At 34.4% G+C, this 12,736-nt stretch overlaps 1 protein-coding gene across 10 annotated transcripts in view; it reads right to left on the reverse strand.

Annotated features, from left to right (window-relative positions):
- TRDMT1 (tRNA aspartic acid methyltransferase 1) overlaps window positions 1-12,736 on the reverse strand; it is a 58,315-nt gene that overhangs the window by 11,382 nt on the left and 34,197 nt on the right. For 4 of the 10 annotated variants that reach the window (XM_045534148.1, XM_045534135.1, XM_045534140.1 and 1 more), the window contains exons 2-6: window positions 10,165-10,274; window positions 4,393-4,518; window positions 3,350-3,426; window positions 1,017-1,088; window positions 333-398 (exon numbers count right to left, since the gene is read on the reverse strand). In XM_045534148.1, coding sequence (XP_045390104.1) covers window positions 333-398; window positions 1,017-1,088; window positions 3,350-3,426; window positions 4,393-4,518; window positions 10,165-10,274 — 451 coding nt within the window. Of the gene's footprint in view, window positions 1-332; window positions 399-1,016; window positions 1,089-3,349; window positions 3,427-4,392; window positions 4,519-10,164; window positions 10,275-10,377; window positions 10,575-12,736 lie in introns of those variants that run through there. The other 6 variants (XM_045534163.1, XM_045534157.1, XM_045534179.1 and 3 more) reach the window with 5 other exon arrangements.

The raw sequence follows: 12,736 nt of genomic DNA on the forward strand, positions 1-12,736 counted from the left end.
CCTGTCAACAGCACCAGTTTTTACTGAAAACATTCCTACTATGAAAGAAATAGGCACCAATATAAATGACTAAAATTGAGAAACACCATTCTCACTAAAGTGAGTTGTTCATTCTAAAAATATTCAAACATATCAAAATGGTAGAGAATCAGTTGAACAAAGCTTTGTAATGCTGTATGTTAGTAGTCAAAATCAATACTAATGAATAAAATATATAACATATATCAATGTCAGAATGTATGTATTTATTTTTAAGATCTTTATTTCACAACAGTTCTTATTATATAACATACCAAGTCCAAGATACAAGCAAGACAAATACATATTTTTACCTTGTAGAAGATACTTCAAAACCTTTAACATTTTCTAAAAGAATATACTTTGGTAATTTCTGTAATCTAAAAAAAAAAACCAAAAAACAAATGGAATTCTAAATATCTCATTGCTAAGAAGTAAAAAGTAGAGAAAATCATCACTTGTAAGAAACATGAGGTAAGTAATTGTCCGAACTCTCTCTTTCTATAAAGAAGTTTAAAAGGATGGAGACAACTCATATTTTATTCATTTTTTCCTAAAGACATGGTATACTTGAGAAAGTTAACATTTGAAATGTTAAATTCCATTGAAGCTTATCTCAAAACATGGGTTTGCACGGGGTCTCTGCACTGCACAGCCCAAAGGGTTGCCATTCACATAGAATGGCGGCTTCGAGGGTTAGCACTAGTTTTCAAACCACGAGCAACAGCACTCACTAACATTAGCATCATTTGTATTACTGCTATGAGCAGAGGCAACAGAATTTAGCTAACAGGCTGTAACTTCCTGCTACTCACTGTGGTGGCAAGTGTGGAATTGTGAAACATCTGCAGTTATTCTATTAGTCATGGCAGAAGAAGATAAATATCTGAAGGGAGCATGTATAAACTGCTAATCTCTATACAACTACAAACACTGCATTCTTCCAGACCCAAAGTTTTAAATTTAAGGTAAACTTCTACAGGAATTGAAGTTTTTACCTTGGGAGAATATCTAGAATATATAAGAAGCTATTCGTCCTCGGATCAGTCATATCACCCTGCCGGCCAATTCTAAAGGGGTAAAGAAAGCACAAAAAGTTTATCTAGAATCTTATGTGGAGATATCAAGTCACTTTTAAAAAGTCAAAACTGAGAGAATTAAGTTTGTTCTTACAAAAAACATGAACATCTTGTTGCTATAGAGAACAAAATTTATTTATTTATTTATTTAAAAAGAAATAAAACAATATGCCAAATGAAGCAAAGAACAAGAAATGAATGAGGAATAAAACCAATTACCCTCTTAAAAGCAATTTGTTCAGGAAAAATACACAAACACACACACACATTAGCCAACAACACCTTTTGCTGTACCCCAGGTGCTACAAGAGTTCAGATGAATAGGGTGGCAATCTGGAGCTAATGGCATTAGTAACTAATCTAAGCAAATCAGAGTAGTAGGTAAGGCTAAGACAATCTTGTCCAATGTAAAGAAGAGAATCCTAAGCTGAGGACTTGATTCTATAAGCAGGAGTTGCAACTTGGCTAGACTAACCAGGGTCAAGACAGGTCACGTAAAGAGGTAGTACTTGGGCTAGCAATTAGATCTCACAACTAAGAGTCACAATATGATCAAGGATTGAACAGAAAGGAAGACTTGGATTGGGTGTAAGCAGCAGAAACAGGACCAAGGTTTAAAATCATGCTACTTATTATAACTTCATAGTGTTAAATAAATTACTTGGCATCACTAATCAAAACTGAAGGCAGGGCCAAAACCATCAGTGAATCTGAGGCTCAGCCAGGCGATTAGACTGGACTTGAACAGATTCCTCAGAAATCTTTGGTTCTTCTTATTCTATCCCTTTCCTCTCAGAGTTTCAAATGATGACTACAGAATCAGTTACTGCTGCCATCAGTTACTGCTGGAGTTGGGCTAATACAGGGTGGGGGGATGGTAGGGAAGACACTGGGGCCCACTGCAGTGATATATGAGGCTTCACAGCACTGAGGCTGCACTCTGTTTGGACATCCTACTTACTGTACTCCACAGGCCATACCCCTGCATACGCTTAGAGTCAACCTTAGATGGAATGGCCTCTGCCTGCTCTGATAAATTCCTAATCTGACATAGCTCAGATACCACCTCTGAAAGAATTCCCCGCTCCTGGTATGCAGCAACCTCTTTTCTCTTCTGTGTTCTCAGGGTGCTTTCAGCATTCTTTTATTATACAGCTATATCACATTATAAGATAATTATTTGTCAGTCATTCCATTAGACTATAAGCTCCCTAAGGACAGGAACTACAGCATCAAAAACAATAAAAACAATGGCTGGCATGTAGATAAACAATAAATCCTTGGGGAATTAGTTTCCTAGAGAACTGTTCAAATAAATCACAACTTAGACGGAAATTTATCATGAGAATGTTAATTTGAATTAGAATGTTTACTGTAAATGACATTCCACTTTGAATCATACATATTAAAATGGGAGTATATAAAATGATTTATAAATCCTGGCTCTGATATTCTCTAATTGCATAACCTTGAGAAAGTTACTTGACCTTTCTCTTCCTCAGTTTCTCACCTATAAAATAATGATCACAGCAACGCCTACCCCATAAGTTTGATAAATTAAATGCTACATTCCATGTAAGACACTTAGAGGATCACTGCTATTACTACAATAGTATTATTTAAAATAATTTAAAACACTATTAGTAAAAGTATTTAAATAAATATGAATTAGTCAGATTTCATTTAGGATATAATTCCCCGAAACATACAGCCAAATAAATACTATGTGATTTTTTAAAATGAAGAAATTACAAGGTGGCTATGAAAAAGCAAGAATTAAATGTAAATATGAATTTTAAGAAATGTAAAATATACAAGTACATGCTTGACTAGCTTTTAAATTTTACAGTTAAATAATTTAGGACTTGAACATTTAATATGGAAATACACTTTGATTAATCAGTATTAGAAAGATATTCCTAAATGCTCATTAGTTTAAATAAATTAAGGTAATTCAGGGCAGAAATAAACATTGTACCTTAGGTAGGTATAAGAGAGTTCTCCTATACTCTTGCATATCTACTTCTGACCAAATCATTTTGCTCATCTGGTAGTAACTGCTATTTCCTTTATGACTAATGCTGAATTATAAATGTAAATAGATGAAAGGAATTATTTACGAAAAGTTTCAAAACTAAGAAAATGTAACTGCTGAACTTCAAAGTGTCCATGCTTGAAACTATGGTATTGCTTGATTTAATGAGTCCTTCAAAAGTATTCTTTCTTGACAGAGAAATATTTATTATACATACCTTGTGAATGGCTGGCACGGAGGGCTCATTAAAATCATATTGAAAGATAATCTGTCAAACTCTTCTAGCGTAATCCCCTAAGGAATGAACATTTGAGGGAAAAAAAGAGAATATAAAAACATGGATAGAATGAGGCAGAAGGAAAATACTAATGAACTATAACTAAATATATCAGAACTTATAACAGTTTATATATTATGACACAAAACTTTTCAAATCAAATTCAGTTAAACTTTCCACAGCAATCTGGAGCAGGACATGGGGCAGTAAACTGAAGCTATGAGAAATGAAGTCACTTCCCCCCCAGGTGCCAGCTCCAGCCAAAGCAGAGCTGGAAGGGTAGTTTCCTGGATCGTAAGTACTTCTTTCCTCTACCATGCCTCAAGCGTAACACTGCTATTCTCTGGGGTCAAACATGGAGAATGTTATTTTATAATTAATGATTTTTGGCATATGGTGGAGGAAATTTTAAAATATATATTAATCAATAATTTTCTTTTATTTAGTAAATGTGATATACTGACTAGTCACCATCCCTTTTCATGTATGTCTGTTAATGTTAAAGGCCTCATTTTTAGATAGCCACAATTATTTCATTGTTTTGCAGATGTACGCAAAGAACTTTAAAAGATTATAGACAAGATTAATCACAATAATCCCTCATGGGCTAAGTGGTGGAAAAATGTGCTATTTTGATCCTTTTTATATATCAGAAGATGAACATAGAGAAGCACAGGTCATGGGTTTGCCAACTCTCATTAAGCACTCTGAGTGCACATCCTTAGCCAGGAATTTAAAGAGATCAGCCCAGAATTACAACCTTTCTAATTATAATCCACTTCTAAGAAGTTCAAGTGTATGAGTAAAGCAGGAAAAGCTTTACTCTGAGTTTTGTAAAGAGTGAGTTAACCTGATCCATGTCAGTTGTCTCCACTGTAGTAAAAGTCTGAATGTGCATGTCTGTCACTTTTTGATCACAGGATTTTTAAATAATTTAAGATATATTTGTAAAACAAAATCAAAATTAAATATTGAAAATTTACCAAAGCACTTCTGGAATCCTGGATTCTCAGGAAAGCAATTTGAAAATCATACACTGAGCAGCATATGGGGCCCGGCATTAGATAGCCCATCACCTTCAAGTTCAATAGTTTGCCCATACAGGACCACTATGTGAGCAAATAGATGCAGATTGATTACAGCTAAATTCCTAAAACTAAGGTAAAATTAAAACAACAATCTTTTATAGCAATTATACCAGGCGTATTCTGTCTAGAATCTAAAAAAATTAAACAGAGTCAATGTCTCTACCATAGACACTAAAAAAAAAAACAATAACAATTTTAAAGGATCTTTGAAAACAGTCATTTTTTTTAATAGTGTAGGCCAAATAATAAGATAGTTATGCAAAAAATAATCACTAAATTGGACTATTCGCAACTTAATTTATTTAATCTGGCATTCTAGGTTAATGAATACATATTTGAATTCAAGAAAGTAGTCATGGAGATACATGAGTTATCTTCAATGATTCAGTATTTTAAAGCTAATGGCAATTTATTCTTTTCCCATTATATGGCCATACATATTTGAATTCAAGAAAGTAGTCATGGAGATACATGAGTTATCTTCAATGATTCAGTATTTTAAAGCTAATGGCAATTTATTCTTTTCCCATTATATGGCCATACAAATCAATGAAAACACTTTTGCTTTCATACAGTATTAGATCAAGTCACTGTGGTAACAGCGTTTGTCCCGTGTTCACGGGCAGCTGTTTCTGTCCCTCTGCCTGCCTTATTGCTTCTTTTCTCAGAAAGTTTCCTGGCTATTCTTACACTTAATTTTCATTGAAACTTTAGAAAGAACTTGGCAGATTAGAAAACAACTTTTGCCTATTTTATTGAACTTACAGTTAAAGAAAACTAATATTTTTATAATATTCAGCTACCCTTTCCAGGGCCACAGTACATTTTCCAGCATTTTTCAAGTCTCTTTTACTCCCATGTGAGGTACATAGGTTTCTTGTTAATGTGTTTCCAGGTGTTTATAACTTTTGTGTTGTTACTAAAAATAGGAATTTTCTTCTATTATATTTTCTAGCAAGTTTTGTTTGTATATAGAAATTACTGGCTATCATATTTTTGTAACCAGACTCCTTATTAAATGTACCAATTGTTCCTCATACTATTTTTAGTTAACTCATTTATATATTTTTCAGGCATATTCAATCATATTTTTGAATTCTTATTTCTATTTATATACTATTTCTTTTGTGTGAGTATATTAGCTAACAGATCCACAATATTAATAGTGCTAATGGTGGACATTCTTGCCATATTCATTATTTTAATAAGAATGCTTTTAAATTTTTACCATTTAGCATGTTACTGGATTTGAAGATACACAAGGGCTGTTGGGAAAGTATCCAGCCATGTGACCATTCTCATTATGTTAACAATGGCTGGATACTTTCTGGACAGCCCTTGTATATGTACGCGCGTGCACGCGTTGAGTGTGAGTGTGTATGAGTATGTGTACATGCGTTTAAACACAAATATAAACATACCTACTCTCTGATCCCCCCCACAGATATATATCTCTCCAAAAGTCAGTAACATATATAAGGCCAGTAAGCAACATATATATGAAGGTAACATTCATTTTTCCTAATTTTATTAAGAGAGATTAAAAACATTCAGAAAAATCTTATTTTGTAGTACATGGCAGGTATTCAATAAGAACTTAAGTGGATATTTCCTATCATTTCCTGCCCTATGAACTCTGATGTTATTTTATGCATGCATACTCATGACAATTAGACCTTTCTTGAGGATTTAATCAATTATCATTACAAAGTAACTTTCTATGACTCTTAAATGCTTTTTGCCTTGAAATCTACCTTATCTAATATCAATTTTGAAACCTGTTACTCTTTATTAGCATTTGCCTGATATTTTGATATTTCTTTATCTAATTTTTAGGCACAATATATTGTTTATTAAACAATGTTCACAAATTAATTCACCAATATTTCAGAGTCTCCATTATATGCCAAGCATTGTGCTAGGTCTAGGAATACAATAATGAACAAACTGAATAATGTTTCTGCTCACATAAAGTTTATATGCAGTTACATACTAATGACTAGTAATTTCCCATTTGCTCCCTAATTTACCGTTGTAATTTTATTACTTGTTATCTTTATTGAGGAGTCATGCTTTTTGTGAGAAACCTATGTGTGATTTTGCAGGCCTGACCCTGGGCAATTACAAAGGCTTTCCCTGGCAGGCCTCATGGGGCAAGCTGTGCGCTTCCCAGCAGACTGGGTGCACAGCTGGTGCATCGCAGTCTCCAAAGGGAGCTGCAGTCAAGGTCTCCGGGGGCCAAGCCAGCCGGTCATGCCCTTGGCACATTTGTATTCCTGGTCCCAGAGGCTTCATTCCTAGATTGCCTTATCTGAGACGTTGGGCAGAAGTTCTCTGCCAAGGCTTTCTAATGCCAAGAGGAGGAGGAGTAAACCTTGAAGACACTTTTCCCCACTCTCAGTCCCCAGCACTTTACCACTCCTGGCCCTCTCTGCTTATCATGCCCTGAAGGCCAGGGGCTCCCTCAACAGTGAGAGGGCCCCCATATCTGCACTGATCCACGGGGAAATGGAACGGGGAGGGGGGGATTCTCTGGTTTTAGACTCTTGCTGATACCATCACAGTCAGTGAATAAAGGCTCAACTCTCATTTGTGGCTTGTTGCTTTAATCAGGCACTTTGACCCCTGACAGCTTGGCTCTCTATTTCCCAGCTCTGCTAAGCCCCTAACAGTAATATTTAAAAATGTCCTAAAAAATTCATAGCTTCAATTATATGATATATACATATGTGTGAGTCTCACCTCCTCTTCCGATTCCAATCACATTATTATTTCTATACTACAAAGCATTACAATATTTTCACTCCATTTTCTAACCATAATTTCTTTCCTAACATGGCAGCTGCATTCCTGGGCTTTCTACTTTGATTCTTCTTTGCTTGGCTGATTAAGTCATCTTTTCCAGGAGGGCTCACAGATGCTATGGTCCATGAGTTGTGGCAGGTTTCATTTTAGAAAAATTTTCATCTATTTCTGTTAATATTTTTTTGTTCCATTTGATTCATTCTCTTCTTCAGAGGCAGTCATTGTATTTATCATAGATCACTTTGTCTTCAGTAGCTATTAATATAATTTACTCTGCAATATTCTGATCTGTGTTCTTTTCCCTTTTGTTCTGCTTTGTTTTTCATGACCCTGTTGGCAGCACAGTTATTTTACTTTTTGCTCCTCTGATATGACTTTCATTTCTATAATGGTTTTATTTTTCTCCAGACCTCTGATACTTTTCAATTTCTATTGTCTGATCATTGCTTTTTGAGCTGTTAAATATATTTGAGTACTTGTTTTGAAAGTATGTTTTACTTAAGGCTTAAAGCTCATGGAGACAATGGTTGAAATTTTCTTCTGCTTAACATTTTTCTGTTGCATATTCTGCTTTTTTTTTTTTTAATGTTTCTTACCTCCGTTAAAAAATACTATCTGTCTAGACATGGTGGCTCATGCCTGCAATCCCAGCACTTTGGGAGGCCAAGGCAGAAGAAGGATCGTTTGAGGCTAGGAGTTTGAAATCACCCTGGGCAACACAGCAAGACCTCCATCTCTACCCTTTCCTTCCAAAAAATTAGCTGGGCATAGTGGCATGTGCCTGTCTTTTTTTTTTTTTTTTTTACCATTGTTGATTTAAAGTCTACTTTCTCTATTATGAGAATGGCTACACCTGCTTGTTTTTGGTTTACATTTGCATGGAATATTTTTTTCCATCCCTTTATCTTGAGTCTGTGCGAGTCCTTGCAAGTTAGATATGTTTCTTGGAGACAGCATATACTTGGGATGTGTTTCTTAAATCCCTTCAGTCAATCTAATTCTTTTATGTGGGGCATCAAGACCATTCAGTGTTAGTATTGATATGTGGGATACTGTTCTGTTCATAATGTTGGATGATACCTTGTTTTGTTTTCCCTCTTGTGCTATTATTTTTTTAGAGCTGTGAGCTTTAACTTTTAGTTGTTTTTACACTGGTTGGTATCTATTGTGCTGTTCCATGTATGATATACTTTTGAGCATTTCCTGTAAGGCAGGTCTAGTAGTAACAAATTCCCTTAGTGTTTGCTTGTCTGCAAAAGCCTTGATTTCTCCATCATTTATGAAATTTAGTTTTGCAGGATACAAAATTCTTAATGGGCAGTTGTTCTGTTTAAGAAGACTAAAAATGGTACCCCAATCTGTTTTGGCTTATAAGGTCTCTGCTGAGAAGTCTGCTGTTAACCTGATGGGTTTTCCTTTGTAATTTAGTTGTTGCTTTTGTCTTGTAGCTTGCAGCATTTTCTCCTACGTTTTGACTTTGGCTGGGTTGATGCTTATGTGTCCTGGAGATGTCCTGTTTGCTATTAATCTTCCTGGTATTCAATGACCATCTTGTATCTGGATATCTGAATCTCTGGTGATACCAGGGAAGTTTTCCTCAATAATTCCTCAATAGCACTACATGTTTACTAGAATGGCTAAAACGTAAAAGACTAATAGCAAGTGTTGGCAAGGATATGAAACTTCTCACTTAAATACTGATTGTGGGAATGGAAAATGGTAAAAACCTTTTGGAAAACTATTAGTATTTTCTCATAAAGTTAAAGAAATTTATCACATAACCCAGCAATTTCCCATCTAGGTATTTATCCACAAGAAATGAAAACAAAGGTCCACACAAAGAATTGTACACGAATGTTCACAGCAACTTTATTTGTAATGGCCAAAAACTAGAAACAACTTAAATGGCAATAATCATGTGAATAGATAGATATATATTATACTGTATGATATTCCATTGTATGAAATATTAATCAACAATTAAAAAAAGAGCAAACTATCAATATACACAACAACATGGATGAATTCCAAAAACATCAACACTAAAGCAAAGCAGTTACACTCAAAAGAGTTATACTCTATGGTTTTATTTATGATATACTACAATTTAATCTATAATAAAAGAAAGCAGATCAGTGGTTGCCTCGGTTAGGGCTGGAAACTGACCAAAATAGGGCACTAAGGAACTATTTAGTATGATGGAAATGTTCTGTGTCTTGATTGTGGTGGTGGTGGTTACATGGTGGATATGTTGGTGAAACTCAAACTGCATACTTAAAATGGGTGCAATTTATTGTATGTAAATTATGGCTTCATAAGAAATTTGTAGTAAAATTTTTCATGATAAGAAATTGGTAGAAAAAAATACAATTTCAAATTATTTTGAAAATAACTTAATGTACATCAGTGTTAAACACTTCTGCTGAGTTCATAACAAGTGAAATGGATTAATTCGGACAAATTTGCTATAATAAGAAGCATTCAGTAAGTAATAGTCAGTGACTGCCTCCCTTGTTTTTACCACATACTATATATATTGAATGAGTATTGAATAAAAGCAAAGAATTAAAGTTTAATATCACCACAGACAGAACCAAGCATTTGGAAGTCAAGCATATTCTTATATTTTAATCCTTTCTCTCAGAGACCAAAATATTGATCTGTCTCTACAGCTAGAAATTAAAAAAAAAAATAGCATGCTATCTTCTGATAGACCATAAAATGTTAATTCCCTTCTCCTAAACTTTTTATTTATATACGACTTACCTTCCAATTAAGCCACCAGAAACCAGTATTTGGCAGTGTTTTTCAATCACATTTTCATTGCCATATATACTTGTTAAAATGGTAATCATTACTCACTTCAATTGTCTTGGCCAGTAACTGTGTCTTAGGAAAATTATACCTGTATACTTCATTAGCAACGGTGTTTACATCAATGGCAGCCACCACTTGTGCAGGTATACCACTTTCTGTAATGATAAATGGAATATCCTAAGAAGAAAAGTCCTCAAAAAGAAAAGTTCGTTATAGAAAGCAGTCAAAGTAGCAGAATTTAGTAGTACATTTCCTTACTTCCTCATTTATCTAGCCAAATCTCAGACTGTTGATGGAGGGCCAGGAGCTAGGCATGACGTGGAATATTTGAACATGCACTTCTCGTTCATCTCTCTGACAGCATTCCAATGCTAAAGATAAGATTTAAATGTTTTAGTCGTAACCTCATATATTTGTTTTCCTCCCTCATTAAGATAGATGCCTATGAGTTGAACAGAAAGTTTTCCTAAGTTAAAAACAAACCAAAAATAGGAAAGTGAAGTATATTCTTAAAAGCCACATCATTTGGAACTTTATATAAATAAATTACCATTTGTTCCTCACTTTGTCACATTAATACAAAGTTGCTTCACAATTACCACTGAAAATGCTTTCAGGTAAGTTTTTTTGTTTTTTTTTTTATTAACAGCTTTATTGAGATATAATTCACATACCACAAAATTCACCCAATTAAAGCTTAGGTAAGTTTTAAAATGAGGAGAAAAATTAATTGATGTCAAAATGTAAAAGGCTCAAAGACCAAAAATTTAAAATTTTGACAGACCAGAGAGAATATGAGAAGAATAAGGAAAAGAATCATAAACGTGTGCCTTTACTGCCCTTCTATCTTGCTGCTGAAGAAAAACATTTTCAAAATGTGCTCAGGTTCAGAAAATTCTAGCATATTTTTTAATGGCTGTCAAAATCTGAACTCTGTAATTGTAGCTGCTGCTATCTATATTTTGTAATTACCACCCTCTTCACCAAAACATGTATAAAGCCAATTATGTGCATACTGTATCCTAAATCAGGAGAAAATGTGAAGAGTTTTAAAAAGAAAAGTATTTGAGACTTCTTAAGAAAATCATCAGTGAAAACAATTACAATTACATAGTAGCTCCAAATAGTTATTTCTTTAATATCCACTTGCTGATTAATAGTTAGCTTAGCTTAGCCCAATATCAAAAAAGGAAAAAAAAAATTAGGATTTGAGGAGCTGGGGCTCATGTAGCAGACACATGGAAATGAAACCAGATCACAGCAGATAGAGCAAGGAGAAAGGCTCCCACACACTCACAAAACAATCACAACCTTACACTGAGGCCTAGAAGAGATGAGGCCAGAGAGAAATGGGCACAAATGTCTCCGAGTAAGTACTTACTAAGTGCCTGCTAGGCAAGACACTCAGGCAGGACCAGTTACCCCAGGTATCCTGCTGAAAAGGAAGGTCCCCTAGGCTTTGCACCCTAGCAGCTCTGAGGTCTGGTTAGCAATACCATAGGTAGTCTCCACTGAGTTTAAATTCAGTAATAGTTACTTGCTTTAGTATAAATTTAAAGTTATAAATGATATCTTTGTCAAAGGCATCAGATCTTGGAGGCTGATAAGTCAAGGAGGCTTCTAAACAAAAAAAAGTATTAGTATATAAGGATCAATTTGCAAAATGGCAAAATTGTTCTAATTCAGGTCAAAAACTAAACTAATCCTTGTAAGAGCTCAAAATTAAATAAACTTCATTGTACTATTTTACTGTTTTGCTAAATATGTTGTAATTATGACATAGCCTGCTCATTCCCACTACGTATGCAGTAAACTGGGAGTACCCTGGAGTTGGTTAACAGGACTTTTGTCTTTTTACAGGCTGAGTGAAAATCCACAGAGATGTGCTAAATCTGTACCATAATCAATAATTAATTTATGGTCTTGTATTATGTGCCTAGAGGTCATAAAAACTGACCGGAAACCAACCACCAAATGAGTGTTTCATGTAGAGATCCAAAAACTGATGAACTGAAAATTCCTTCTCAGGAAAAACTGGATTTTTAAAGCCAGTAAGCAAATGTACTCTTGGCATAAATTGATGTATATATTTTAGACTGTTATAAAATTAGGACCTATTGTGTAACCTAAAAGGTTACTTCCATAAAGAGAAACGGAAGTATTAAGACATTACTGACACTAATTCAACTTGCCTTTTCAAAACAATTGTTCGGGGGGATACTGATGTGTTTCTAAGGAAAAAGCTAAACTTACACCTAACAATTTTAAAAAGCAAGTCTGTCAATTCTGTCAAAATCTTAAATTGAACTCCAAAGACAAGTTGTCTTTACATTTCCTAATATACAATTTAAATCTGTAGTCTCTAAAAATTCTTACTTTTAAGCTGAACACACAGATTTTTTAAATATGTACCTAAAAATGTCAAAGTGAAAATTCTCTAGAATTTTGCCTAGGTGAGCTCCACCACTTAAGCGATCTCACAGTAGTGGTTATCAAAGGGGAGAGAGAATCGGGAAAAGGATCTGTCAGGATCTTTTGGTGGAAGTGGAAGGAGGGGACATGTTTTCAGTAGTTTGATCTATTACTTTGCCTGGATTTTATTCATGATATTTCAGTT

Source organism: Lemur catta, chromosome 1 (genome assembly GCF_020740605.2).
Source record: "Lemur catta isolate mLemCat1 chromosome 1, mLemCat1.pri, whole genome shotgun sequence".
Classification (NCBI taxonomy): Eukaryota; Metazoa; Chordata; class Mammalia; order Primates; family Lemuridae; genus Lemur; species Lemur catta.